At 48.7% G+C, this 27994-nt stretch overlaps 2 protein-coding genes across 3 annotated transcripts; both read left to right on the top strand.

Annotated features, from left to right (window-relative positions):
• Window positions 1-3296: 3296 nt before the first annotated feature.
• Window positions 3297-20923, top strand: TTLL13 (tubulin tyrosine ligase like 13). 2 transcript variants are annotated; one of them, XM_037987682.2, is made up of 14 exons: window positions 3297-5778; window positions 6122-6162; window positions 7853-7971; window positions 10331-10461; window positions 10728-10884; window positions 11570-11713; window positions 12067-12152; window positions 12469-12700; window positions 13173-13357; window positions 17081-17266; window positions 17568-17745; window positions 18053-18232; window positions 19035-19146; window positions 20155-20402. In XM_037987682.2, the coding sequence occupies exons 1-14, from the start codon at window positions 5522-5524 to the stop codon at window positions 20400-20402; spliced, it is 2256 nt and encodes a 751-aa protein (XP_037843610.2). In that variant the 5' UTR covers window positions 3297-5521. The 2 variants fall into 2 exon arrangements, with proteins under 2 accessions (XP_037843610.2, XP_072869108.1); XM_073013007.1 differs by lacking the exons at window positions 3297-5778; window positions 6122-6162; window positions 7853-7971 and adding an exon at window positions 20708-20923 and having other exon boundaries at window positions 8246-10461; window positions 20155-20398.
• Window positions 20924-20961: 38 nt separating this feature from the next.
• NGRN (neugrin, neurite outgrowth associated) lies at window positions 20962-27963 on the top strand. The gene is made up of 3 exons (XM_007990401.3): window positions 20962-21316; window positions 21728-21838; window positions 26944-27963. Exons 1-3 carry the CDS (start codon window positions 21153-21155, stop codon window positions 27542-27544), a joined length of 876 nt encoding a protein of 291 aa, XP_007988592.1. The 5' UTR covers window positions 20962-21152; the 3' UTR covers window positions 27545-27963.
• The last annotated feature ends 31 nt before the right edge of the window (window positions 27964-27994 follow it).

The following is a 27994-nucleotide window of genomic DNA, read 5'->3' as shown; positions in this document are numbered from 1 at the left end:
TTTCCCACGTACATGTCCTTTTTTTTTTTTTTTTTTTTCTGTAAGGCTGGGTGTAGTGGTGCAATCACAGCTCACTGTAGACCGGAACTACTGGGCTCAAGCCACCCTCCCACTTCAGCCCTCTGAGTAGCTGGGATGACAGGTGTGCACCATCACACCTGGCTAATTTTTTTAGTTTTTTGTAGAGACAGGGTCTTGCTATGTTGCCCAGGTTGCTGTCAAACTCTTGGCCTCAAGAAATCTTTCCGGCCGGGCGCGGTGGCTCAAGCCTGTAATCCCAGCACTTTGGGAGGCTGAGACGGGCAGATCACGAGGTCAAGAGATCGAGACCATCCTGGCTAACACGGTGAAACCCCGTCTCTACTAAAAAAATACAAAAAACTAGCCGGGCGAGGTGGCAGGCGCCTGTGGTCCCAGCTACTCGGGAGGCTGAGGCAGGAGAATGGCGTGAACCTGGGAGGCGGAGCTTGCAGTGAGCTGAGATCCGGCCACTGCACTCCAGCCTGGGCGACAGAGCGAGACTCCGTCTCAAAAAAAAAAAAAAAAAAAAAGAAATCTTTCCACCTCGGCCTCCCAAAGTGCTAAGATGCCACCACACCTTGCTTCAGGGTTTTTTGTTGTTGTTGCTGTGTTTTGTTTTGTTTTGTTTTGACACAGGGTCACTGTTACCCAGGCTGGAGCGCAGTGCTATGAACACAGCTAACTGTAGCCTCAACCTCCTGGGCTCAAACAATACTCCCATCTCAGCCTCCCTAGTAGCTGGGACCACAGGCATGCGCCAGCACACCACGATATTTTTTGTGGAGACAGGGTCTTGCCAAGTTGCCCAGGCTGGTCTTGAACTCCTGGCCTCAAGATCCTCCCACCTCAGCCTCCCAAAGTGCTGAGATTATAGGCATGAGCCACTGCACCTGGCCTGAGTCTTTTTTTTTTTTTTTTTTTTTTTTTTTTTTTGAGACGGAGTTTCGCTCTGTCGCCCAGGCTGGAGTGCAGTGGCGCGATCTCAGCTCACTGCTGCAACCTCTCCCTCCTGGGTTCAAGCGATTCGGCCTGAGTCTTCTTAATACCTCCATTCAAAAAAGGGGACAGAGACTGACAGTTTATAATTTGTTCAAAGTCAGACAGCTGGAGTCAGGACTGCAGCACAGACAGGTACCAGAAGATGAGCTGGGACAATGTGTGCTTGTGACCGCCTCTCCAGCCAGTGGTTCCCATGGTAGGTAGTGCTGTCCTTAACAGTTTGCCCTCCCTGAGCCCCAGCCATCCCTCTTGGGGTCTTTCCCAAGCACTTTAGGAGCTCCTCTTGATGTAGACACAAAATCTAGAGCTAAGTCGTTGTTCCTCTGTCTGCATCTGAGTCAATGTGGGAAATTTTTTCTTTATCTCATTGCTTTATTCTGCCCTGTTACTCCAGAGATTTCCACACTGGTTCCAGAAGAACCAGTCAGTAGACACTATTCTAAGAGAGTATGTGGGTGTGAAATCTCATTTTCCTTTTAGCTCCCTTAACTGTTACACAGCAAGTAAAAGAAGTCTTGGGTTGGCCGGGCAGAGTCACTCACACCTGTAATCCTAGCATTTTGGGAAGCCAAGGCAGGCGAATCACTTGAAGTCAGGAGTTCGAGACCAGCCTGGCCAACATGGTGAAACCCCGTCTCTACTAAAAATACGAAAATTAGCCAGGCGCGGTGGCAGACGTCTGTAATCCCAGCTACTTGGGAGGCTGGGGCAGGAGAATCGCTTGAACCTGGAGGCGGAGGTTGCAGTGAGCCAAGCACGAACCGTTGCACTCCAGCCTGGGCGACAAGAGTGAGACTGTCTCAAAAAAAAAAAAAAAAAAAAAAAAAAAAAAATTGCTGAATGGTGGCAATTCAGGCAAGAAATGATGGTCCAGATCCTAGAACAGTCCCTAGAACACTAAATTGTTTGTTGATGCAATGAGTGTCCTGGAAGTCAAGGGACTGCAGAACATTTCCAGGAGGATCATTTCTTTCTTTCCTTTTTTTTTTTTTATTCTTTTGAGACAGAGTCTTGCTCTGTCATCCAGGCTGGAGTGCAGTGGCACAACATCAGCTCACTGCAACCTCTGCATCCCGGGTTCAAGCAATTCTCCTGCCTCGGCTTCCTGAATAGCTGGGACTACAGGCGCGCACCACCACACCCAGCTAATTTTTATATTTTTAGTAGAGACAGGGTTTCACCATATTGGCCAGGCTGGTCTCGAACTCCTGACCTCGTGATCCACCTGCCTCAGCCTCCCAAAGTGCTGGGATTACAGGCATGAGCCACCGCACCTGGCCAGATATTTGTTTTTTTAAATATGAGTTCTCACTCTGTCACCCAAGCTGGAGTGCAGTGGCATAATCATAGCTCACTGCATCCTCTTAACTCCCATGCTCAAGAGATCCTCCCACCTCAGCCTTCCTAGCAGCTGGGACTACAGGGCCAGCCACCTAGCCTGGCTGATTCTATGAAATATTTTGAGGAGATGAGGAAGGGTGGTATCTTTCAAAGTTCAAAGTGATTTTGGAATATAAACAATTGCTTTGGGTTGAATTACATAGAAGTTTATCATTAACCTATGTTCCTGAACTATGAAACATGAATATGTGGGCAAAGAAATAGTTTATCTTGATAGACAATAACAACAAAAACAAAGTCTATGGATTAGAGAATGTCCATGCCTTTTTAGGCTGGACGCAGTGGTTCATGCCTGTAATCCCACCACTTTGGGAAGCCAAGGTGGGCAGGTCACTTGAGGCCAGGAGTTCAAGATCAGCCTGGCCAACATGGCAAAACCCCATCTCTACAAAAAATACAAAAATTAGCCGGGCATGGTAGTGGGCACCTGTAGCTCCAGCAACTTGGGAGGCTGAAGTGGGAGGATTGAGCCTGGGAGGCTAAGTAAAGTTGCAGTGAGCTGCGATCACACCACTGCACTCCAGCCTGGGCTACAAAGCAAGACTCTGTCTCAAAAAAATAAAATAATAATACTTTTTTAAAAGTTCATGTATTTTTAAGTGTTCTCTAGATTTAGCCACACAGTATAATTTTAGGGTGACAAGTTGAGCTGAGTTGGGTGGAGGTGGTGAGCAGAAATCAAAGTGGGTGGATGTCAGGAAGAGAAGGTGGCAGTGAAGGAGCACTGTGATAAGGAGGTTTTGTTATTCCTCAATGGAGCTATCTCAGTCCACCAGAGGGAAAGCCTTGAAAGGCACATGGCCTTACGATGGCTGTCACTCTTTTTTTTTTTTTTTTTTTTTGAGACGAAATCTGGCTCTGTCGCCCAGGCTGGAGTGCACTGCAAGCTCCGCCTCCCGGGTTTACGCCATTCTCCTGCCTCAGCCTCCCGAGCAGCTGGGACTACAGGCACCCACCACCTCGCCCGGCTAGTTTTTTGTATTTTTTAGTAGAGACGGGGTTTCACCGTGTTAGCCAGGATGGTCTTGATTTCCTGACCTCGTGATCCGCTCGTCTCGGCCTCCCAAAGTGCTGGGATTACAGGCTTGAGCCACTGCGCCCGGCCAGCTGTCACTCTTGAATGCATAGGCTGTTCTAGCTAAACTTAAGAGTTATTAAAGAATTGAGCCCGGTGTGGTGACGCGCTCCTGTAGTCACAGCTACTGGGGAGGCTGAGGCAGGAGGATTGCTTGAGCTTAGGAGGTCCCGGCTGCAGTGAGCTATGATAGTGCATTCCACTGCACTCCAGCCTGGGTGACACAGCAAGACCCCATCTCAAAAAAAAAAAAAAAAAAAAAAAAAAAAAGAATTGAGGGAAGGCAAACAGCTCTTTGTCCTGATCATACGCTTGGCCAAATTCCTTGACCCGGGGTTTAGGGAAAGATGGGAGTGCAGTGAGAACTGGCTACGAAGCGGGAGGGCTGCAAGTCCCATGATGCAGCGGAGGAATCTGGCCTCGAAGCTGGCCAGCTCCAAAGGGCAAATGCTGTTACCGCCCCGCCCAAGGTGGCCTCGGCCGGCGCCCAAGTAGGTGTGGCTGCGGGGAGGCCCCGCCCCCAGAACGCTTCTCCAATGGGGGCTGCCCTCGTGTCCATGGCAACGGCGGCGGCCACTGGCTTGCTTAAGGAAGCGCTGCTCCTGCTGCGGCCGCCACGGCCGCCGGGAGCTAGGAGTGAACCCCTGCGGGGGAGGAGGTTCCCCCTCGCGATCGTGGGGACAGCCAGTCCTGTGAAACGAGGAGGCGGTTCCGGACGCCCAGAAACGCCCAGGGAGAACTGGAGCCGGGGGAAGAGGGGACATGAGCGGCCAGCTGAGTGCAGCCCCAGGCCGCTAGGGGCGGACCCAGCAGTCCCTCAGCTCTCCTCGGAACCATGGGTGGGCAGTCTCCACTGTCACAGCCCAAAGGGTCTTAGCCATCGGGTGCCTGTCCCTAATGTGTACACGTGCAGAAAATGAGTCCTGGGACAGGGAAAGGGCCAGCGTAGGGGGCTTTTGGTCTTCAGCTGTATTTTATTTTATTTATTTATTTATTTATTTAAAGACTCTTGCTCTGTCGCCCAGGCTGGAGTGCAGTGGTGTGATTTCGGCTCACTGCAACCTCCACCTGCCAAATTCAAGTGATTCTGTTGCCTCAGCCTCCCGAGTAGCTGGGACTACAGGCAACGCACCACCACGCCCAGCTAATTTTTGTATTTTTAGGAGAGACTAGGTTTCGCCATGTTGATCAGGTTGGTCTCCAACTCCTGACCTCAAGTGATCTACCCGCCTCAGCCTCCCAACGTGCTGGGATTACAGGCGTGACCTACTGCGCCCGGCCTTCAGCTGTATTGTATTGTATTGTATTGTATTGTATTGTATTGTATTGTATTGTATTGTATTGTATTTTTTGAGATGGGGTCTCGCTCTGTTGCCCAGGCTGGAGTGCAGTGGCGCGATCTCGGCTCACTGCAACCTCTGCTTCCCGGGTTCAAGCTATTCTCCTGCCTCACCCTTCCCAGTAGCTGGGACTACAGGCACGTGCCACCATGCCCAGCTAATGTTTTGCATTTTTAGTAGAGACGGGGTTTCACCGTGCTAGCCAGGATGGTCTCCATCTCCTGACCTCGTGATCCACCCACCTCAGCCTACCAAAGTGCTGGGATTACAGGCATGAGCCACCGCGCCTGGCCGATTCAGCTGTATTTTCAAGCGAAGGTCCCCCCAGCACTCCCAGCCATCCTCTTTCCCAATCAGGTACAAAAGAGCCATGGTCATGGCCTGTACCATCTGTGTCCAACTACTGAAGGCACCTCTGTGCATTGTATGATCCAGTGTGATCCTGGATGATTGGGGCTTGTCATCAGGGAGTCCACATCTCACTGGTATCTTCCACTCCCATGCACCTCCACCTACCTGGACACATCCCATTCCTCAGTGAAACTGTTTTGTCCTGAAGGGGCAGCAACATTCCTTTAAAACAGCATGAAGGTCATTCTGGTGGATTCCTTCAGGCCTTCTAGGGCCTGAGGGAGGTCTGATATACACTTCATTCCCACCTCCCAACCCCTCAGAATCTGAGAGAATGGAGCCGAGTACCTGTAGGACCAGCAAATCAGAGGAAGACTATGTTGAGGAAAAGGAATCTGAGAAATGTGTTAAAGAGGAAGCTACCATCCCCTCTAACTCTTCACAGCAGGCTCTCTTAAAAGCTGACTATAAGGCATTTAAAAATGGGGTTCCCTCACCCATTATAGCCACAAAAATTCCGAAGAAAGTCATAGTCCCAGTTGACACAGGCGACTTAGAAGCTGGGAGGAGGAAGAGAAGGCGGAAACGCAGGTAACTATTCCCTAGATCCCCTCAACTGCCCAGCTCCAGGGAGTCACCCATTGGCCTCCCTTCAACATTTGGGGGAGCTGGGATCTAAGATCTTCCCTTTAGCCTATAAAAGAGGACAGGAAATGCTGGAGCATCATTAACCCTTTGATACAACAGAAACAAAATTCAGAACTATTTAGGCTGGTTCATTTTGGAATCCCAGCCTGTTTATATCGTCCTGGTCTTTCTTTTAAGCGGCTTCTAGAGAAAAAGAATTGTGTTGTGAATTTGTTGGATGTCTCTTCGTCTGGGTGCCTGTCCTTCCCTCCCACTCTGCCTGATTTATGCTATTCCTCCATTCTAGATCCCTGGCCATCAACCTGACCAACTGCAAGTATGAGAGTGGTGAGAACCCAGCCCGTCGCTCACACTATGGCACATAACAGGGTGCCTACAGCTGCTGCTCTTCTTCTGGAATGGACCCCCGATCAGGCTTCCAGCCCCTGGGGGCTGGCAGGCTTGCCTATAACCTGTACTGAGCTTCCTAGGTGTCCTCTGCCTCAGACACTGGCAGCTGAGACATTGCTGTTCCAGGCAGTCTCAGTGTTAGGGAGGGTATCTTCACAGTAAACAAGAAAAAAAAAAAAAAGTCCAAGAGCCACCACTCACCACTGCCCACCCTTCCCAGATTCTATTTGTTTATTTTTGAGACACAGTCTTGCTTTGTCATCCAGGCTGGAGTGCAGTATTGCAATCATAGCTTAATGCAGCTTTGAACACCTGAGCTCAAAGCCATCTTCCTACCTGAGCTTCCCAGTAGCTGGGCCTACAGGCCTGCACCACTATGCTCAGCTAACTCTTTTTATTTATTTATTTATTTATTTATTTATTTATTTATTTATTTATTTTTGAGACCAAGTTTCACTCTTGTTGCCCAGGCTGGAATGCTATGGTGTGATCTCAGCTCACTGCAACTTCCACCTCCCAGATTCAAGTGATTTTCCTGCCTCAGCCTCCCAAGTAGCTGGGATTACAGGCATGTGCCACCACACCTAATTTTGTACTTCTAGGAGAGACGGGGTTTCTCCATGTTGGCCAGGATGGTCTCAAACTCCTGACCTCAGGTGATCCACCCACCTCGGCCTCCCAAAGTGCCGGGTTTACAGGCGTGAGCCACCGTGCCCAGCCTGCCCAGCTAATTCTTAAATGTTTTGTAGAGACAGAGTCTTGCTATGTTGCCCAGGCTGGTCTTGAACTCCTGGGCTCAAGTGATCCTCCAACTTCAGCTTCTCAAAGACCTGGCATAACAGGCAGGAGCCACCATGCCAGACCCTTCCCAGATTTTACCAGTGATGAGACAAGCTTAAAAGTTTTTTCAAGGAAGATTTGAAGAGACTTCAACAATTAAGAAAAAAAGAAAATCTCCAGCTAGGTCCTTCCCCTAATATTCCCTCTGGCATCTTTATAAGGAGCCACCCAAGTGTGGAATATGAAGTGCCAGTGTGGCCCCTACCTATAGGCGGCTCTCCAAGCCACAAACATCCCTGATTGAGGGATAAGACTGACAGGAGCAGCCAGGCACGGTGGCCCACGCCTGTAATCCCAACACTTTGGGATACCAAGGCGGGCGAATCTCCTGAGGTCAGGAGTTCAAGACCAGCCTGGCCAACATGGTAAAACCGCGTCTCTACTAAAAATACAAAAATTTCCCAGGTGTGTTAGTGGGCTCCTGTAGTCCCAGCTATTGGGGAGGCTGAAGCATGAGAATCGCTTGAACCTGGGAGGCGGAGGTTGCAGTGAGCAGAGACGGCGCCATTGCACTCCAGCCTGGGCAACAAGGGAGAAACTCTGTCTCAAAAAAACAAACAGAAAACCAGGTTCTAGTTTTCTCTGCTAGGTATTTTGGAAGGGCCCAAACAGCCCCTAAGAACTTGAAATTGCCATGTGGTAACTAAAGTATGGGGCTGAGGCGAGAACTACCTCCCTCTTCAACCTGCCCTCAGGTCAGGTGTATACCTTACCTGACCCAGCTACACAGTTCCAGGGCTAGTTGCTGGTGTCCATGCTGGCACCACTGATCTCCCTGTCTCTGCAGTGCGTCGGGCAGCCCAAATGTGTGGCCTGAAGGAGGTGGGGGAGGATGAAGAATGGACTCTGTACTGGACAGACTGCTCTGTCTCGCTGGAACGAGTCATGGACATGAAGAGGTTTCAGGTACCCATCTCCTGGCCTGAGAGCCTACAGGGGCTAGGGCCCCAGAATGACTTTTCCCACCTCCTTGCCCAGGCACCCAAGACTGCTACTCTTTGTGGCTGTCCCCTTGTGCAGACAGGAAAGAGCACCCCCAGGGTCTTCTTTTCCAATAGAAAGATCTCCTCTTGGAGATCTTGGGTTTCCAGAATTACCGGAAGGAAGTGTCTGGTGGGCACATCCTATCTCATTATTTGTGCTTTGCTTGGTGGCATCTGTGTGTAGCTGGCCCTCTCCAGGGTGGGTGAGCTCATCTTAGGGAGAATAATGGGAGGCAGCTTCAGAGCTAACAGCAGGGCCAGCTGAATGATCCAGACTTCTAAGCAACTTAGCTTAACATTCCACATCCATTAGGAGACTGCAGGATCCTGCCTGGTGGCAAGAAATTCAGGAATGATCCACTGGGGTCCACAAGAATAGAACTGCCTTGTGATATTTTTATTATCCTCTAATTGGGTGTTTGTGGTGATCAGCAATAAAATAATTTAAAAGGGTCTGCAGGCTTATTCTTTGGGGAAGCCAGGCAGGAAGTTGAGGAAATTAAAACCTGTCCCACGACTAGTCTTGGGAGAGGTGCCCAAGAGAGAAAGCAAGTGCTAGAAGTTCTCAAGAAGCTCCAAAGGAGGTTGGGCGTGGTGGCTTACACCTGTAATCTCACCACTTTGGGAGGCCGAGGCGGGTGGATCACTTCAGGTCAGGAGTTCACTTGAACCCAGAAGGTGGAGGTTGCAATGAGTAGAGATCATGCCACTACACTCCAGCCTGGGCTAGTGACAGAGTGAGACCCTGTTTTAAAAATAAAAAAACAAGGCCGGGCATGGTGGCTCACGCCTGTAATCCTAACACTTTGGGAGGCCGAGGCAGGCTGATCACGAGGTCAGGAGTTCAAGACCAGCCTGACCAACATGGTAAAACCCCATCTCTACTAAAAATACAAAAATTAGCCAGGTGTGGTGGCACACACTTGTAATCCCAGCTACTTAGGAGGCTGAGGCAGGAGGATCGCTTGAACCTGGGAGGAGGAGATTGCAGTGAGCCAAGATTGCATCATTGCACTCCAGCCTGGGCAACAGAGCGAGACTCCATCTCAAAAAAAAAAAAAAAAAAAAAGTTCCAAAGGAGAGGCATTTGTAAAATGAGGATAGCAGGCTGGGTACAATGGCTCATGCCTAAAATCCCTTTGGGAAGCCAAAGTGGGCAGGTTGCTTGAACTCAGGACTTTGAGACCAGCAACAGTCTCTACCAAAAATACAAAAAGAATAAAAAAATTAGCCAGGCATGGTGGTGCATGACTTTAGTCCCAGCTATTTGGGAGTCTGAGGCATGAGGATCTCTTGAGCCTGGGAGGCAGAGGCTGCAGTGAGCTGAGATCACACCACTGCATTCCAGCTTGGGCGACAGAGGGAGACCCTGTCTCAGGGAAGGGGAAAAAAAAAACAAAATGGGATGAGGATAACAATTATTAGCAGCATTCATTGAGGACTTACTGTACAACAGACCCTGTGTTAAATGCTTTTATATTATTAGCCCATTAAATCCTCAAGAACAGCCCTGAGCAGCAGATATCCCTTGGTTGGGACATGGAGAGTGAGAAATACTAAGTTCATACAGTGAGTGCAGCCAGTGATTGGGAAAGCCAGTGAGAGAGCACTTTGTGATTGTCCCCCTGTGCAGACAGGAAAGACCACCCCCAGGGTATTCTTTTCCAATGGAAAGATTCTCCTCCTGGGTCTCTGGAATTACCTGAAGGAAGTGTCTGGGGGGCACATCCTATTTCATTATTTGTTCTTTGCTTGGTGGCATGCCAGATGCTGCCACCCACCTGGCAGGACAGAGCAGCCAGGGGTTTCTGGTAGGCACCAGGGCGATGCCACACCCTCTGTGGGTGCCATGGCACCACATTCCTTGGGGCTGGTTCTTAGTTTCCTTTTCTCTTTTGTGTCTTTTGGGAAATGCTTTCGTCTCATTGTCTTCTTTGTGCTATCATGCATTAGTTATTGTTAGAGGACTAGGCCTGGGGGTCTGAGGGATGTTAGAAGGTGGACTTTGGAAGCCACAGTCTTGGCTAGGTACATCCTTTCTCACTGCCCCTCATTTGCTGAGCTCAGTGTGGATGTGTGTGTTGGGTAGGAGTCACAGAAGGTTTTCTCATCTGCCTTAAGGAATCTTCCTATTTTTGCCCTTGGGGTCCTCGGTGCAGTGCCTACCTCCACTGTGACTTCTCCCTTAACCTTCCCAATCCTCCTCCACTGCTTCCTGGGATGCCCAGGTGCTCGGAACTGCCACTTACTCTGGGGGCTCGTACTAACTGGCTGTGTTTCAGAAAATCAACCACTTCCCTGGCATGACAGAAATCTGCCGCAAAGATCTGCTGGCTCGGAACCTCAACCGCATGCACAAACTCTATCCCTCTGAATACAACATCTTCCCCCGCACCTGGTGCCTCCCCGCAGAGTGAGTGGGTCTGGCTTCCCATGCTGAGATACCAGGGGGAGGAAAAGGGTCATTCTCAGAGTTTCCTCCAGGCTCTGGTCTTGTGACCTAGGAATGTCTCAGAGGGATGGAAGTGGAACGAAAAAGTTTCAGCTGGTCCAAGAAAAGAGGGTCTGAGACTGAGTGTTCCAGGAAGAGCATGGACTAGATAGCAGGAAGAGCTCCATGGGGCCGTGGGAAACCCATGATACACAGAAACCTTTTGACCAGGCCTTCTCTACACATAGCTACGGGGACTTCCAGTCCTACGGTCGTCAGCGAAAAGCCCGCACGTATATCTGCAAGCCAGACAGTGGCTGTCAGGGACGTGGCATCTTCATTACCCGAAATCCCCGGGAGATCAAGCCAGGAGAGCATATGATCTGCCAGCAATACATCTCCAAGGTGAAGGATGCCTCAGGACCATCAGCCTTCCCCAACACTAAGCACTGGGCTGCCTCGTCTCTCCCAAAAGCCAGGAAGGAAGCTGGTCTTAGGCTTCTACCCTTCCCACTAGCCCCTTTTTCCTGGAAGCAGTATTCAGCCATGGTTCAGAACCAGCCTGCCTGGGGCTGAATCTCAGCTTTCCACTTCCCAGATAAGTGACCTTGGGCAAGTTTCTTACCCTCTCTGTGCCTCTGTCTCTTTATTGATTGATTGAGACAGAGTCTCGCTGTGTTGCCCAGGCTGGAGTGCTGTGGCACGATCTTGGCTCACTGCAGCCTCCACCTCCCAGGTTCAAGCAATTCTTTGCCTCAGCCTCCCAAGTAGCTGGGATTACAGGCACCCACCACCACGCCCAGCTAATTTTTGTATTTTTAGTAGACACGGGGTTTCACCATCTTGGCCAGGCTGGTCTTGAACTCCTCACCCCGTGATCCACCCTCCTCAGCCTCTCAAAGTGCTGGGATTATAGGCATGAGCCACCGCACCTGGCCTCTCCTCATTTATTAAGTGGGAGTAATAACAGTAACTACTTTACATGGTTATTGTGGAAATTTAATGAGCTGTGTATGTGAAGCACTTACAACAGCTCATAGTAGGCACTTCAAACACGTTATTATTCCCTCATGGGTTTGCGTGCTACCAGCCCTTCCTCATTGATGGCTTCAAGTTTGATATGCGAATCTACGTCCTAATCACATCCTGTGATCCTCTCCGGATCTTCATGTATGAGGAGGGCCTGGCCCGTTTTGCCACCACGCCCTATGTGGAGCCCAGCCATAACAACCTGGTAAGGGGACTGGGAAGCACTCTTCTTTTCCACCACTATGAGTGCTGAGGTTCTCTAGAGAAACATGGTAGAGAGGTTTGTCACTGTCACCAAAGAACAAGGAATGAGGTCAGCAAGAGCTGCAGTATCTAGCTGGGAGGCAAGTGTTTGGTAGGTGGTAAATGAGAAAAGGTCAGCACCTGGAGGAGCCCAGCACACCCTCTGCCCCAGGATCGTCCAGAATAGCAGTCCTCTGATGGAGAGAGACAGGAGACAAGAGATCCTTGGGAGGGGTGGGGAGTAAGAAGGCAATGAAGGGCTGGAGAGGACGGCCACATGCAGTCTGAGACCACAGGGCCACTCTCTCTCTGCAGGACAATGTCTGCATGCACCTGACCAACTATGCTATCAACAAACACAATGAGAATTTTGTCCGGGATGGTGCTGTGGGCAGTAAGAGGTACTTGCTACTCTGTTTTCTCCTGCTTCCTCTGCCGCTTAGCCCCATAGTCCCAGTAGCCCATGAAACCGAGCTGGCTCTTGGGAGGCTAATTGCCCAGGGAAACTCAGCCTTTATAGACCCTGTCCTGTGCCTGCACTTTGGAGCTCTAAGTGCAGCCCCAAACCCCACCCTGGTAAGTAGTCCCTGCTCCAAACTGCTAGCAGCCCTTCAAAGCCCAGGCATGCAATTAGGGTTAGTGTGAGGGAGCCTCCTGCCTACAGCCTGGCCCCAGTGGCCTAGAAACTGGCCTTCCTCTGAGCACTGGGCCTTGCAGGAAGCTGTCGACACTCAACATCTGGCTGCAAGAGCACAGCTACAACCCTGGAGAGCTGTGGGGGGACATCGAGGACATCATCATCAAAACCATCATCTCAGCCCATTCTGTTCTACGCCACAACTACCGAACCTGTTTTCCCCAGTATCTGAATGGAGGTACATGTGCCTGTTTTGAGATCCTTGGTTTTGACATCTTGCTGGACCACAAGTTGAAGCCCTGGCTACTAGAGGTGAGGATTATCTCCTAGGCTTTGCAAAACCAAGGTCCAGAGGCCTCCTTGAATAGGACACCTGGGACAGGGGTATACTCAGGTGGTGGAACACAGAATGGGAGATGTGAAAGCCCTGGGGTGGGTGGGAATCAGCAGAAGGCATAAGATCTCTACCCTTTTGACCTGCTGAGTCAAATCTTGGGGGTTTTTGGCCTCTACCATAGGAATGCAGGTTTGGGATCCCCAGTGCCCTAATGTAAGTTTTTAGGGACACACTATCTTGAGAGGCAGGCCAGCTGATTTGCTCTCACTGGTCTATGAATTGGAGATCTCTATGGCAGAGTTTTGTGGCCTTGGAAGTCAGAGCATCCAGCCTCCCTGGCTGAGGCCATGGGAGAGGAATATCTCAGACCCTCTAGTTATGCCTGCAAGAGGCCACCACCTGCTCAGGTGGTAGGGGAAAAGGGTGTATAATGACTCTTCCTGGCAGGTAAACCATTCTCCAAGCTTTACCACTGACTCACGCCTTGATCAAGAGGTAAAGGATGCACTTCTCTGTGATGCTATGACCCTTGTCAACCTCCGGGGCTGTGACAAACGGAAGGTGATGGAGGAGGATAAGCGGCGAATCAAGGAACGGCTTTTCCAGTGCTACCAACAGCCACGAGAATCGAGGTGTGCTAGGTGTCTGGCATGTGTTTAGTTCTTCATTATTCCTGAGACTAAAAGTCCTCCTTTAGATGGAGAATGTGGCCTGGGGCTGATTTGCTATCAAAAACAACTTTTTGCATAGATAATATGTTCATATTTGCATTTAAAAAATCTCAGGGCCAGGCTTGGTGGCTCATATCTGTAATCTCAGCATTTTGGGAGGCCGAGGCAAGAGGATTGCTTGAGCCCTGGAGTTCAAGACCAGACTGGGCAACATGTGAGACTCTGTACCTAAAACACAAAAAAGAAACAAAAGAATAATAATTTAAAAATTAAAAAATTAGCTGGGCATGGTGGCGTGCCTGTATTCCCAGCTACTCAGGAGTCTGAGGTGGGAGAATTACTTGAGCCCAGGAGGTCAAGACTGCAGTGAGCCGTGTTTGCACCACTGCACTCCAGCCTGGGTGACACAATGAGACCTGGTCTCAAAAAAAAAAAAAAAAAAAAAAAAATCATGTATCATAGATATGTTCAAAATTTAAAAAATACAGGGGATAGTCTTTCTCCTCCCCTTCTCCTCCAGGTACTCAGTTTTACTCTCTGGAGTCAATCAACATTCCTACTATCATGTGTATATAGTAAGCATTTAATGTATATGTATTTATACAAAATATTTTTCTCCCTGCCTACCCAGACAGAGGCATAACTTTCACACTGTCTGCATCCTGGTTAGCAATGTATTTTAGAACCATTCCCATGTTAGCACATAATGAGCTTTCTGTGGTTTGATTAGCTGGTTTGTTTTTCTAACAAAGCTCCTTTAGAAACCAGTTCCTGAGAAACTTTGTAACAAAGAAACACAGAAAACAGTTTAGTCATTCAATAATAGAGAATCATTTACATCTGTGTTGGTTACCCATTGTTGTTTTCTTTGTAAAATGAGTTACAAACATGGTAACTGGTTACCAATACTAAAATTGTAATTTGTTAATGATACATACAAAGGAATTTGAGTAGCTGTATGTTACCACTATGATCACATTGCTGTTCCCACTTGCATTCCAATATGCAGGGGGCAGTGTGTGTTTGATTCCCCATGACAGCCACAGGGCCTGGGACACCGTAAGCACTCAGATGTCTGCGTGATGAATGGGAGTGAAGTAGAACTGTAAATATACTGGCTATTCCCACAAGACTGGACTGTGTACCTGAGGGTCATGAAATGTGTCTTTCAATAAGGAAAAATGGTTGAACAGTACTGGACTAAATAAACAAAATACAATCGTACACTACAGTACTAGGCAGCCATTTAAAAATATTGTTGTGGCCAGGTGTGGTGGCTCATGCCTGTAATCCCAGCACTTTGGGAAGCCGAGGTGGGTGGATCACTTGAGCTCACGAGTTTGAGACCAGTCTGGGCAACATGCAAAACCCTGTCTCTACAAAACATACAAAAATTAGCCAGACATGGTGGTGCACGCCTGTGGTCCCAGCTGCTCAGGAGGCTGAGGTGAGAGGATGGCTTGAGCCTGGTAGGCCGAGGTTATAGTGAACTGAGACTGCATCACTGCACTCCAGCCTGGCGATAGAGTGAGACCTTGTTTCAAAAAATTAAATTAAAAAATAAAATAGGCCGGGCGCGGTGGCTCAAGCCTGTAATCCCAGCACTTTGGGAGGCCGAGACGGGCGGATCACGAGGTCAGGAGATCGAGACCATCCTGGCTAACACAGTGAAACCCCGTCTCTACTAAAAACACAAAAAACTAGCCGGGCGAGGTGGCGGGTGCCTGTAGTCCCCGCTACTCGGGAGGCTGAGGCAGGAGAATGGCGTAAACCCGGGAGGCGGAGCTTGCAGTGAGCTGAGATCCGGCCACTGCACTCCAGCCCGGGCGACAGAGCAAGACTCCGTCTCAAAAAAAAATAAATAAAAATAAAAATAAAAAAAATAAAATAAAATAAAAATATTGTTGTATTATTTCATTTTCATTTAAAGAAAGCAAGCAAGCGGTCAGGCACAGTGACTCATGCCTGTAATCTCAGCCCTTTGGGAGGCCAAGGCGGGCAAATCAGGAGGTCAAGAGATCGAGACCATCCTGGTCAAAATGGTGAAACCCCATCTCTACTAAAAATACAAAAATTAGCTGGGCGTGGTGGTGTATGCCTGTAGTACCAGCTACTCAGGAGGCTGAGGCAGAAGAATTGCTTGAACCCAGGAAGCGGAGGTTGCAGTGAGCTGAGATTGTGCCACTGCACTCCAGCCTGGACAACAGAGCAAGACTCTGTCTCAAAAAAAAAAAAAAAAAAAAAAATGGAAGGACGGACGGACAGATGGACGCACAAGCTAGTGAGTGGCAGAGCCAGGATTCAAAGTCAGGAGGTCCTGCCGTAGATCCATGCTCATAATCAACAGGCTAATTGCATAGTAAGATTATGGGAGACTTTATCTTCTTTCTACTCTTCTAAATTTTCTGTAATGAACATATATTACTTTTTTATTTTTCTTTTCTTTTTTATTTGAGACTAGTCTCACTCTGTCATCTAGGCTGGAGTGCAGTGCCGCGATCTTGGCTCACTGCAACTTCCACCTCCTGGGTTCAAAAAATTTTCCTGCCTCAGCCTCCCAAGTAACTGGGACTACAGGCACACACCACCATGCCCAGATAATTTTTGTATTTTTAGTAGAAACAGGGTTTCACTATGTTGACCAGGCTGGTCTCGAATTCCCAACTTCAAGTGATCCACCTGCCTTGGCCTCCCAAAGTGCTGGAATTACAGGTGTGAGCCACCATGCCTGGCCACTTTTTTTTTTTTTCCAAATGGAAAACTTATATCAAAACATATGTTACTTTTACAATCAGAAACCTAAAAGACTATGATAATGGAGTGCTAGCTTACAAGTAGACTCCTCTCCACTTAAGATGAAAATCAGGCCGAGTACAGTGGCTGATGCCTATAATCCCAGCACTTTGGGAGGCCGAGGTGGGTGCATCACTTGATGTCCAGCCTTGCCAACATTGTGAAACCCTGTCTCTGCTAAAAATACAAAAATTGGCCAGGCATGGTGGTGCATGCCTGTAATCCCAGCTACTTGGGAGGCTGAGGCAGGAGAACTGCTTAAACCTAGGAGGCAGAGGTTGTAGTGAGAGGAGATTGTGCCAGTGTACTCCAGCCTGGGCCAACAGTGCAAGAACCTGTCTCAAAAAAGAAAAGAAAAGCAAATCAGATTTCTGGAAGTCAAGACTATTTTCTTTTTTTTTTTTTTCTCTTTTTTTTCTGTGAGACGGAGTCTCGCTCTGTCACCCAGGCTGGAGTGCGGTGGCGCAATCTCGGCTCACTGCAAGCTCCGCCTCCTGGGTTCACGCCATTCCCCTGTCTCAGCCTCCCGAGTAGCTGGGACCACAGGCACCCACCACCATGCCCGGCTAATTTTTTGTATTTTTAGTAGAGACGGGGTTTCACCATGTTAGCCAGGATAGTCTCGATCTCCTGACCTCGCGATCTGCCCGTCTCAGCCTCCCAAAGTGCTGGGATTACAGGCGTGAGCCACCGCACCCGGCCCAAGCCTATTTTCATGGCTACCCACATTTGGGGCTTGCCAAAGATGGGCTTGGCAGCTTTCCCTACTTGGGCATAGGCCCAGGAGGTCAAGAACCCAGCAGGAGGGGCTCCAAACCTTAGTCAGTCTTCCTTTCCCTACTGAACATTCCCACAGCTCTCCTCTGACTCACTTGAGCTTGCTTTCCACAGGAAAGAAAAAACTGAGTCATCCCATGTGGCAATGCTGGACCAGGAACAATATGAGGATTCTCACCTGGGAAAATACCGGCGGATCTACCCTGGGCCTGACACAGAGAAGTATGCCCGCTTCTTCAAGCACAATGGCTCCCTCTTCCAGGAGACTGCTGCTTCCAAGGCCAGAGAGGAGTGTGCCAGGTACTTTTGACCGACATTCTCCTCTGCACACCTAGGTGGGGACAAGTCCTGAAGCTGCATTGCTTCCCAGCAGTGGAAGAGGAAGTCAGACACTTGAGCAGAGGAATGGAGCTATAAATCCTATCAGACTCTTAGTGACTCTTTTCAGTTTAGTAGGTTTCCTGTCTTCCCCCATCATTGCTCTCCCATCAGTCCTAAGAACAGATTATAATTTCCTACTCTTTCCCCATCCTCATTTTTCCTCACCCCTCTTCTCCCCAACACCATTTCTCTAGTGTCTGAAGCTGCTGTGTCTTGTCAGGCAGCAACTGGAGGAGATCCGCCTTAAGCAGGAACAGCAGGAGACCTTGGGGAGTAAGAGGCAAAAGGCCAAGGACCAGAACCAGGGTGAATCAGCTGGGGAGAAAAGCCAACCCAGGGCAGGGCTCCGGAGCCATTCCACCCGCTTGGCTTACAGGAACCACAGCTGGGAGAAACAGGTGCCGGGAGTTTTGTGGCTCTTATCTTTCTGCGGGAAAATGGGTTGGGACAACTAGAGAGGGGAATGAATCTCTGCTGTCCTCTCCCCCCATGCACAAGAGAGATAGGAGTTCCTAATCAGTAAATTGAATCTGATCCTTTGGAAGATGAAGTGAGAGAATGGAGAGCAAAAGGAACTGTCCTGGGTCAGGGAAGGGATGAGGGTAGAGTGCGCAGGAGGCCTGCAGCCATCCTGGGCGATGGTTTGGGCGATGATTTGGGACTCATCCTTGGAGATCCTGCATTTATCTCTCATGCACCTTGTAGCTGCTGCCGGGACAGCTGGACACCATGAGGCCTCAACAAATTGTGGAAGAGGAGGAGCTGGAGCGGATGAAGGCCCTGCTACAAAGGGAGACTCTCATCCGAAGCCTGGGTATTGTAGAGCAGCTCACCCGTCTGCAGCACCCTGGCCCCCAGGGCCAGAAAAAACTTCATGAGAGTCGGGTGAGGGTCCCTGTGAAGCCTCCCAGAGGAAAAGGGAACAAGGGCTGTCGTCCCAACACATGGTGGTGGTCTCAACAAAGGAGGTTTGTGTGATGGTATCTGTCAGTGGAGCCTGGGAAAGCAGAGTGCACTAGCTGGACCTTGGGAGAGGGTCTGTTGATTCCTTTTATGTCTGTTCCCAAGCTCCTTTGTTTTAGATATAACATCCAGCAAAGTGCAGCTCCAAACTTTCTCATTTACAGGAAACCTGCTCTCTATATTCCTGTCCCCAAATAACCCCACACTCATGACTGACAAATAACAAGGCCACCACCCTCAGTGGCTTCTGTATAATTTTCTCCCTAGCACTGTCAGTGCCCTGGCTCTAATGGGAGATAAGTAAACAGATTTGGGCCAACAAAAGAGCTGCCGCTTTCACTATTCCCTGGGCTAGTAGCAAACCTGTTGGGTTTACTGTTTTTGTTGAACCTCAAAGGAGTATCTGGTTAAATAGTGGCCATGGCCTAGAAGAGATTTTTTTTCAGTTACCTCCTTCGTCCAACGCTCCATCCAAACTCACATAAAAATGTGGTAAGGGGCTGCTCTTCTCCTCTAGCCTAGATTTCGTTAGGACAGGCTGGGCAGTCAGGAACTGAAACCTGTGAGTCTGGTTCTATTTGTGCTCCTAAGAGGGGCTGCCACAGAGCAGGGCCCTCCTCATTTGCTGCATCCAGTTCTGCCCCATAAATCGATCCCCAGGATCTTAGGGGCACTGCCAAGCATGAATGCTGTAATCCCACATGTTCCCCGGTGCCATCTGCAGCCCAAGAACTTCACCTGGACAGGAGAGCCGGCAGCCATCAACTCCTGTTCATTGTCAGTGAAGAAGGCTGGGAGGCGCTATTTTTCCAGTGCCAGAATCAGGCTGACTAGCCGTAAGTATGCAATACCATCTTTGGTCATTTTGACCTGTGTAAATCCCACTAGCAAGCATAGAGCTTGGATGCCCCCAAAATATAAGGCACTTCCACCGGTGTAAGAATGGGGAAGTTGCCGGGCGCGGTGGCTCAAGCCTGTAATCCCAGCACTTAGGGAGGCCGAGACGGGCGGATCACGAGGTCAGGAGATCGAGACCATCCTGGCTAACATGGTGAAACCCCGTCTCTACTAAAAATACAAAAAACTAGCCGGGCGAGGTGGCGGGCGCCTGTAGTCCCAGCTACTCCGGAGGCTGAGGCAGGAGAATGGCGTGAACCCGGGAGGCGGAGCTTGCAGTGAGCTGAGATCCGGCCACTGCACTCCAGCCCGGGCTACAGAGCAAGACTCCGTCTCAAAAAAAAAAAAAAAAAAAAAGAATGAGGAAGTTAGGGTACCCATTTATCTACTCCTTTCTGTTTTCTTTTCTTTTGTTTTTTTTTCCTGAGACAAGGTCACGCTCTGTCGCCCAGGCTGAAGTACAATGGCTTGATCTCACCTCACTGCAACCTCCGCTGACAGGCTCAAGTAATTCTCCTGCCTCAGCCTCCCGAGTAGCTGGGACTACAGGCACACACCACCATGCCTGACTAACTTTTGTATTTTTTGTTTTCGCCATTTAGCCCAGGCTGGTCTTGAACTCCTGAGCTCAGGTGATCCACCCGACTCAGCCTCCCAAAGTGCTAGGATTACAAGTGTGAGCCACCGCACCAGGCCTATTTAATCCTTTCTGTACACTAGACCCTGGTGATAGAAATGGCAGAAATACAGTCCTAGCACTCAACAGAGGTAACAGGAACATGGACAAGAAGACATACTATACCAATTACAATACAGTGTGGGAAAGACAGTGGAGGGAAGCATGGGATGCCCTTCCTCTGTGTTGGTAATCGGGCCACAGCTGGGAAAGAGGTGAGCCAATCTCTTCTGTGAGTACCAACTCAGGGACATCCATGTTTCCACTGCAGAAGGACAAGCCAGCAGAAGGCTAGAAGCCATAAACCGAGTCCTGGCAGGATCAGTGCCACCCACTTTAACCCCAAAGCAGGGCTATCTTCTGCAACCGGAAAGAGTGGCATCTGACTCATGGACTGAATGCACCTTGCCCTCCATGGTAAACTCTGAACACAGAACAGCCAAGGTTTCCCTCTGCCCTGCGTCTGCACCCGTGCTGCAGCGTTCCAGAGCACTCCTCAACATCAATCAGTTCAGGTAAAAGCAGGAGGGAAGCACTCTACCTCTCCTGGAGAACCTCCCCAGGTTTCCAAAGGGTTTCCAAAGGGCATTCAATCTTTGCTAAATGAAAGACTGCCACCAAGTTCCTCTTTGAAAAGCCCTGCCCAGGAACCCCATTTGTAAAAGGCAAAATATAAAGACACCAAGAATTCCTCAATACCCTGAGATTAACTGGGGATCAGTAAAGACTAGAAGATGAAGAGGCGCCAAGGCCAGCCATGTACTCATTTCTGCTCATCAAGGCTTAGCCTGGGTTTATCGCTAGGTGATGGGTCTGAACCCTAGGTGCGGCCCGGGGCTGGAGGTCATCCAGGAGACAAAGATCCCCTTTCCCAGAGGAGCCGAGTGCCCAAGGCACTGGGCTGTCGCCGTCAGAAGACTGCCGAGCGGAAGCCCTGCCCACCAAGGTGGCGGAGACAGGCAGGCCTGGGGAGTCGCTGGGGCGGAGGGACGGCTCTTGGAAACTGAATCCGTACTTTAATTAAAATTTATGCAGTTTTCCAGGAGCGTCCTGTACCTCATTTCGGCCCTCACGTTTCAGCCAAGCCCTCTCCACAGCTACAGCCAGGAAGGGTGGGCCACTGAGCAGCATGAGCCCAGATCTTACGCCCACCAAGAGGGAAATGCTTGCTACTACCCAGCTTCCGGCCCGCCCCTTCCACTTCCGGCCTTACCCGACTACTTCCGCTGCTGTTTCGTAGCCGACTGCTGAAGGCTGGTTTGCGTCGACATGGCGGTTTCCCTGAGTGTCTTGCTGGGGGGGCGCGTTTGCGCTGCCGTCGCTCGCTGTGGGTTCGCGACCCGTGGGGTGGCGGGCCCAGGCCCTATCGGCCGGGAGCCGGACCCCGATTCCGACTGGGAGCCGGAGGAACGGGAGCTGCAGGAGGTGGAGAGGTACCGGCTTCTCCTCGGGCCCTCACCTTGAAGCTGGGCCTCGCGCCCCGGCGCCCCAGGCCTCGCCCGCTTGGCGCCGGGTGTCCTGCCGCTGCTTGCGCAGCGGCCCTTGTTTCCTCTTACCCGTTGTTAGTCGCGCAGCGTGAGGTGTTCAGCTCCCCAGGGACCACTGGTCCCCTCATTAGTGACGTATTTCATCATTAGTTTAGAGAGTTCGGCATGCTTACAGGCAGTTATTGTTCTAGGTGTTAGCTTTATGGGTGTACAGAGCAGCTCTAAGCCGGCAACACGGCCCGGTTGCCCTTGCGATCAAAGAGAAGAGGGCTGGGCGCTCCATGATTTAGCCTGAGGCTCTTCAAACATCCATTCTGCTTCCACGCATGGCTTCTGCCATTGGTTCTCTTCCCCCAGCACCCTGAAAAGACAGAAAAAAGCAATCCGATTCCAGAAAATTCGGAGGCAAATGGAGGCGCCTGGTGCCCCGCCCAGAACCCTGACTCGGGAAGCCATGGAGCAGATCCGGTAAGACTCAGGGTACCTTGTTTGTGTCTGCTGTGACAAGAAATGAAGGATACTGGAGCCCAGAGCACGGGTTTGGCTTATTTGATACTGCTTTTATATTTTCATTTATTTTTTAATATTGAAATTTATTATCAGAAAAGTAGAGTAATATAACGAACTTCCCTAAACCTGTCATCATCTAGATTTAATAGTGTATTGTTTTGTTTTTTAAAGACACGTGGTTTCCGCCATCACCTCGAACTCCTGACGTGAAGTGATTCGCCTGCCTCTGCCTCCCAGAGTGCTGGGATTACAGGCATGAGCCACTGCGCCCTGCCTGGTTTTAGTAGTTTTTAACGTTATGACGTGGTTGTTTCATTTTTGCTGAAGTTTCTAAATAGTAAATTGCAGACATCACAACATTTAACCCCTGCATGTAGATCATGACGTTCCCAACCTAAGGTACAGGGATGCTGGTGCTTCCATAGTTAGGTGGATTTTTCTGAAGAGAGGATCTATAATTTAGGAAAGCTTAAAAGAGATTTTAAGTTTTTTTGTTTTGAGTAGGTAACGTGTTACATATGGCTCAACATCCTAACAGTATAACATGGTATACGCATTGAGAATTATTTGTCCCACCCACTCTCCTGTGGGTACTGTTTTTTTTTTTTTTTTTTGGTAAATGGGGGTCTCACTCTGTCGCCAAGGCTGGAGTACAATGGTGTGATCACAGGTCACTGCAGCCTCTACTTTCTGGGCCCAAGCAATCCTCCCACTTCAGCCTCCCAAGTAGCTAGGACTACAGGTGCATGCCACCATGCCTAGTTAATTTTATTTTTTGTAGAGACAGTCTCATCATGTTGCCCATGCTGGTCTACAATTCCAGGGCTCAAGCGATCGTCCCACCTCAGCCTTCTAAAGTGTTGGGATTACAGGCATGAGCCACTGTTTGCAGCTGTACTATTTTTAATAGTTTTTCTCTACCAAAATCCAGGCTCCATGCCCTGAGCGAGCCACTGTGCCTGGCCCTCAATTCTTTTTTATAGATGGTGTTAATATATTTTTTTGAGGCAGTATATGACAGTGGTTTTTAATTTTTATTTAAACAATTTTTTCTCCTATCTATTTATTTATTTATTTATTTTTGAGGGGGAGTCTTGCTCTGTCGCCCAGGCTGGAGTGCAGTGGCCGGATCTCAGCTCACTGCAAGCTCCGCCTCCCGGGTTTACGCCATTCTCCTGCCTCAGCCTCCCGAGTAGCTGGGACTACAGGCGCTCGCCATTTTTTAGCAGAGACGGGGTTTCACCAGGTTAGCCAGGATGGTCTCAATCTCCTGACCTCGCGATCCACCCGTCTCGGCCTCCCAAAGTGCTGGGATTACAGGCTTGAGCCACCGCGCCCGGCCTATCTATTTATTTATTTGACAGAGATGGGGGTCTCACCATGATGACCAGGCTGGTCTCAAACTTTTGGCCTCAACTGATCTTCCCATCTCGGCCTCCCAAAGTGCTGGGATTAGAGGCGTGAGCCACCACGCCTGGCCAGAATGCATTATTTAACCTGTCTTTTCTTATGGGCATTTAGTTGGGTTGTTTCCATTTCTGTTGCTCACTAATAGTGCTCCAGTGAATAACTATGTATATGTATCATTCTACATACCTGCCAGGAGTATTTGTTATATACATTCCCAGAAGTAAGGTTGCCAGGTCAAAAGACAAATGCGTTTGCATTTTGATAAATATTGCTAAGTAGCCCTACTTGGCACATTAGTACATAATACTAATACATAATACATACTTAGTACATAAATAGTACTTATGTACTATTTTTCATTTCCATCAGAATGACTCTGGAATTGAAATTTAAAATAAAGGGGATTCTGTAGAGCTGGTCAAGATTTTGTGAGCCTGTAGCACCTTCTGGGTCCTCAGTCAGGTCTAATTTCCTCTTTTTTGGGGTTTGTTTTTTGTTTGAGACAGTCTCACTCTGTTTCCCAGGCCAGAGTGCAGTGGCGAAATCTCAGCTCACTGCAGCCTCTGCCTCTGGGTTCAAGAGATCTTGGCCCTCAGCCTCCGGAGTAGCTGGGATTACAGGTGTGCACCACCACACCTGGCTAATTTTTGTATTTTTAGTAGAGACAGAGTTTCACCATGTTGGCCAGGCTGGTCTCAAACTCCTGACCTCAGGTGATCCACCCACCTCGGCCTCCCAAAGTGCTGGGATTACAGGCATGAGCCACCATGCCGGCCTCTATCTCCTGTCTTCAACGATAGCTTTTTCAAACCTTCCACCTTTGTACTTATCTCCCTTTTTTGTGGTCAATAAATGTCCTTTTAAGAGAAAAAAACAGTCCAATAAGTATGAACTTTGAGCTTCCTGGTCTTCCTCTTTGCCCACTACTCTCAAACTTATGCTCTACTCCCATCTCAGAGGAAATGGGAGCCCTTCACTTGTCTGGGACCAATTCTCTGTATGCTTTAGGTCATATTTCTCCCTGCTTACTCAGGGACCTCTGTCCTCAACCTAAAGCGCTCTCTCATTCTTTTGTTCCCAGGGTACCTACCCTTGGTTTTTGTTTGTATCACTGCAATAAAACTGCTCTCCTTAAATCCATCAGTGACTTCCTCAGTGCTAGGCTCAAGTGACACTTTGTAGTCTTTAGCCTCGTTAATAATTCAGCAGCATTTGCCCTTGTAAAAACTGCCTTTTAAATTTAAAAAAAAAATAATTAAATAAAGACAGGATTTTGCTATGTTGCCCAACCTGGTCTCCAACTCCTGAGCTCAAGCGATCTGCCTGCCCTGGCCTCCCAAAGTGTTAGGATTACAGGTGTAAGCTACTGCACCCAACTGAAACTGCTTTCTTTTCTCTCTCTCTCTCTATGTTTATTTATTTATTGCCACTGATTCTCTTTTCGTTTTTTTTTTTGTTTGTTTGTTTGAGCCGGAGTCTTACTCTGTCGCCAGGCTGGAGTGCAGTGGCATGATCTTGGCTCACTGCAACCTCCGCCTCCTGGGTTCAAGCGATTCTCGTGCCTTAGCCTTCTGAGTAGATGAAATTACAGGTGCACACCACTATGCCCAGCTAATTTTTTTTTCTTTTTTTTTTTTTTCTTTTTGTATTTTTAGTAGAGATGGGATTTCACCATGTTGGCCAGGCTGGTCTTGAACTCCTGACCTCAAGTGATCTGCCTGCCTCAGCCTCCCAAAGTGCTGGGATTACAGGCGGGTGTGAGCCACCATACCCAGCCTTTATTTTTATTTTTTTAATTTTACTTTAAGTTCTGGGGTACATGTGCAGAATGTACAGGTTTGTTACATAGGTGTACATGTGCCATGGTGAACTGCTTTCTTAAAATTCTCTTCTCCCTTGACTCCAGGGTACCATTCCCTTCTGATTTTTTGTTTGTTTGTTTCTTTGTTTCTAGGGCTGCTTTTCTGAGTTTCCTTCCTGGGCTTCTCTTCTACTTCCTATATCTTAAATCTTGTTATTTCTTAGAGTTGTGTCCTTGTCATTTTAGCTCACTCTGAATATTTCCCTGCCTGATGCTAGCCACTCAGTCACCCCTGCTATTGGCTTATGACTTCCAAATCTGTCATCTCCAGTTCATGGTTTTTTTTTTCCTGAACTCTAAAGGCATATATTCAACTGTGTACCAGATATCTCTGTTTTGGATATCACAGTTTCCTCAAACTCAACATGTACAAAATACAATTAATTGTTGTTCCCTGACAACTTCATTCTGTTCCTGTTTTTCCTATAACCTACTAATTAATTACCCAAGCTAAAATCCTGAATCTTGACCTTGATGCTTCTTCCCCCAATATTTAGTCCCTTAGTACCAACCTGTACTATTTGACTTTTCTAAAATATTTCTCAACTCACTTTCCTCCTATGCTCCATTGACTATCTCACTTGAGACTGTCTGGATTACTGTAAAAGCCTCTTGACCAATCTTTCTGCCTATACTTTTGTCACTGAAAAAGTACCACTAGGTTGAACTCCTTTTTTTCTTTTTTTAATAGAGATGGGATCTCAGTGTGTTTCCAGGCTGGTCTCGAACTCCTGGGCTCAAGCAATCCCCCTGCGTCAGCCTCTCAAAGTGCTGGGAGTGAGCCACTGTGCCAGGCTGTAGGTCGAACTTCAAAATGAAAATTTATCCATGGCATTCCACTGCTTAAAATTTTTCCTTGACTTGCTCCTGCCTTGGGATAAACTCCAGACCCCTAAGTGTGATCTACCTCTTACCCTCACTGTCAGTTGAGCTGTTCCCAACAAAGGTGATGTGCCACTTTGCATTTCACAAGTGTTCACTTTATCATCATTACCTTTCATCTCTCCTTCTCTCCTCCCTTCTGCCAGCTTATTACTCCTTTCATCCTTTCAGACCAACTCTAGCTTGGACTTCATGAAGCAATTCCTGGGCCTGGCTGTAAGTGTTCTTATTCCCTATATCTGAGTCTCCCTCCTGGGGTGCTGTCTTTGCATCCTGTGCTATAACCTTTACCATAATGTCATTCATTGTGTCTGTCCCCACTCCCAAACTATGTAAAGGGAAGGTCAGTTCTGCATCCCCAGGACCTAATGTGGTATTAGATGTCAGTGACAGGAGCTGAGTTGATATGAAATGAAGTGACCTGACTGACAGTGGTCAGGTGTTGCTCTTGACACACAGGAATGGAACACAGCCATTTAGCTAGCACAAGATAGGGACTACATTTGCGGTTTTTCAAGCCCTGTTTTTTTGTTTTTTTGAGAGATTCTCACTCTGTTGCCCAGGCTGGAGTGCAGTGGCGCAATCTCTGCTCACTACAATCTTCACTTCCCAGGTTCAAGCGATTCTTGTGCCTCAGTCTCCCAAGTAGCTGAGATTACAGGCGTGAGCCACCACACTTAGCTAATTTTTGTATTTTTAGTAGAGATTGGGTTTCACCACATTGGCCAGGCTGGTCTCGAACTCCTGGGCTCAAGCGAATCGCCTATCTCGGCCTCTCAAAGTTCTGGGATTACAGGTGTGAGCCACCATGCCAGGCCTCAACCCCTCTTCTTTATAATACATATTGCAAGTTAGATATTCTGATAGGAGCCTTCTTTACAACTTGCAAACCTGCTCCTTCTTCCCATAGGTATTTACGTGAGGAATTTCCAGAGTCCTGGTCAGTTCCCAGGTTGGCTGAAGGCTTTAATGTCAGCACTGATGTGATCCGAAGAGTTTTAAAAAGCAAGTTTGTACCCACATTGGAGCAGAAGCTGAAGCAGGATCAAAAAGTCCTTAAGAAAGCTGGGCTTGCCCACTCTCTCCAGCAGCTCCGGGGCGCTGGAAATACCTCAAAGCTGCTCCCTGCAGGCCACTCTGTATCAGGCTCTTTACTTATGCCAGGGCATGAAGCCTCATCCAAAGACGCGAATCACAGCACAGCTTTGAAAGTGATAGAGTCAGACACTCACAGGACAAATACACCAAGGAGATGGAAGGGAAGAAATAAAGAAATCCAGCACCTGGAGGAGAGCTTTGTGCCTGTTGCTGTACCCCTAGGTCATCCAAGAGAGCTACAGAAGTACTCCAGTGATTCTGAGAGCACCAGAAGAACTGGCAGTGGTGCATTGCCAAGTGATCAGAAGCTGGAGAAGTTGAAGGCAGAGGAGCCGGGTAACTTCAGCAGCAAAGTAGTGCAGAGGGGCCGAGAGTTCTTTGACAGCAACGGGAACTTCCTGTACAGAATTTGAGTCGGGGCTTGGCTTGTGGAGATGCCTCGTGAAACACAGCTGGGCAAGTAATATATATGGAACAGCCTGGATTTCTGCATATGGAGAAGCCACCTTGGAACAGGAAGAAGTGTTGAGCCTGGAGTGTGGGAGGAAAAAACTGCGTGGATAGATTCAGACTTTCTGTAGTAGTGCCCCCAGTCTGACCTCTGTAGATCTTCAGTACTCAGTCTTCTTGCTTGGACTCTCTGTATGTTGAAAACCAGCCATGTTGCATGTGTTGTTACAATTTTCTGTGATACTTGCAATTTATATTTGAGAGGAAGTGAAAAGTTTGCCTTCTGACCTCATTTCCTCCTTGATCAGTGAACACTAACATTTTTGGGACAACTTAGTCAATTGTTTTCCTTACAAGCAAAATAAAGTAAAATGTAGCAGTCTGCTCTTTTGGTGCTCTCTGGGGTGGGATGG

Source organism: Chlorocebus sabaeus, chromosome 29 (genome assembly GCF_047675955.1).
Source record: "Chlorocebus sabaeus isolate Y175 chromosome 29, mChlSab1.0.hap1, whole genome shotgun sequence".
Classification (NCBI taxonomy): Eukaryota; Metazoa; Chordata; class Mammalia; order Primates; family Cercopithecidae; genus Chlorocebus; species Chlorocebus sabaeus.
This window is presented reverse-complemented; position numbering and strand designations above follow the sequence as displayed.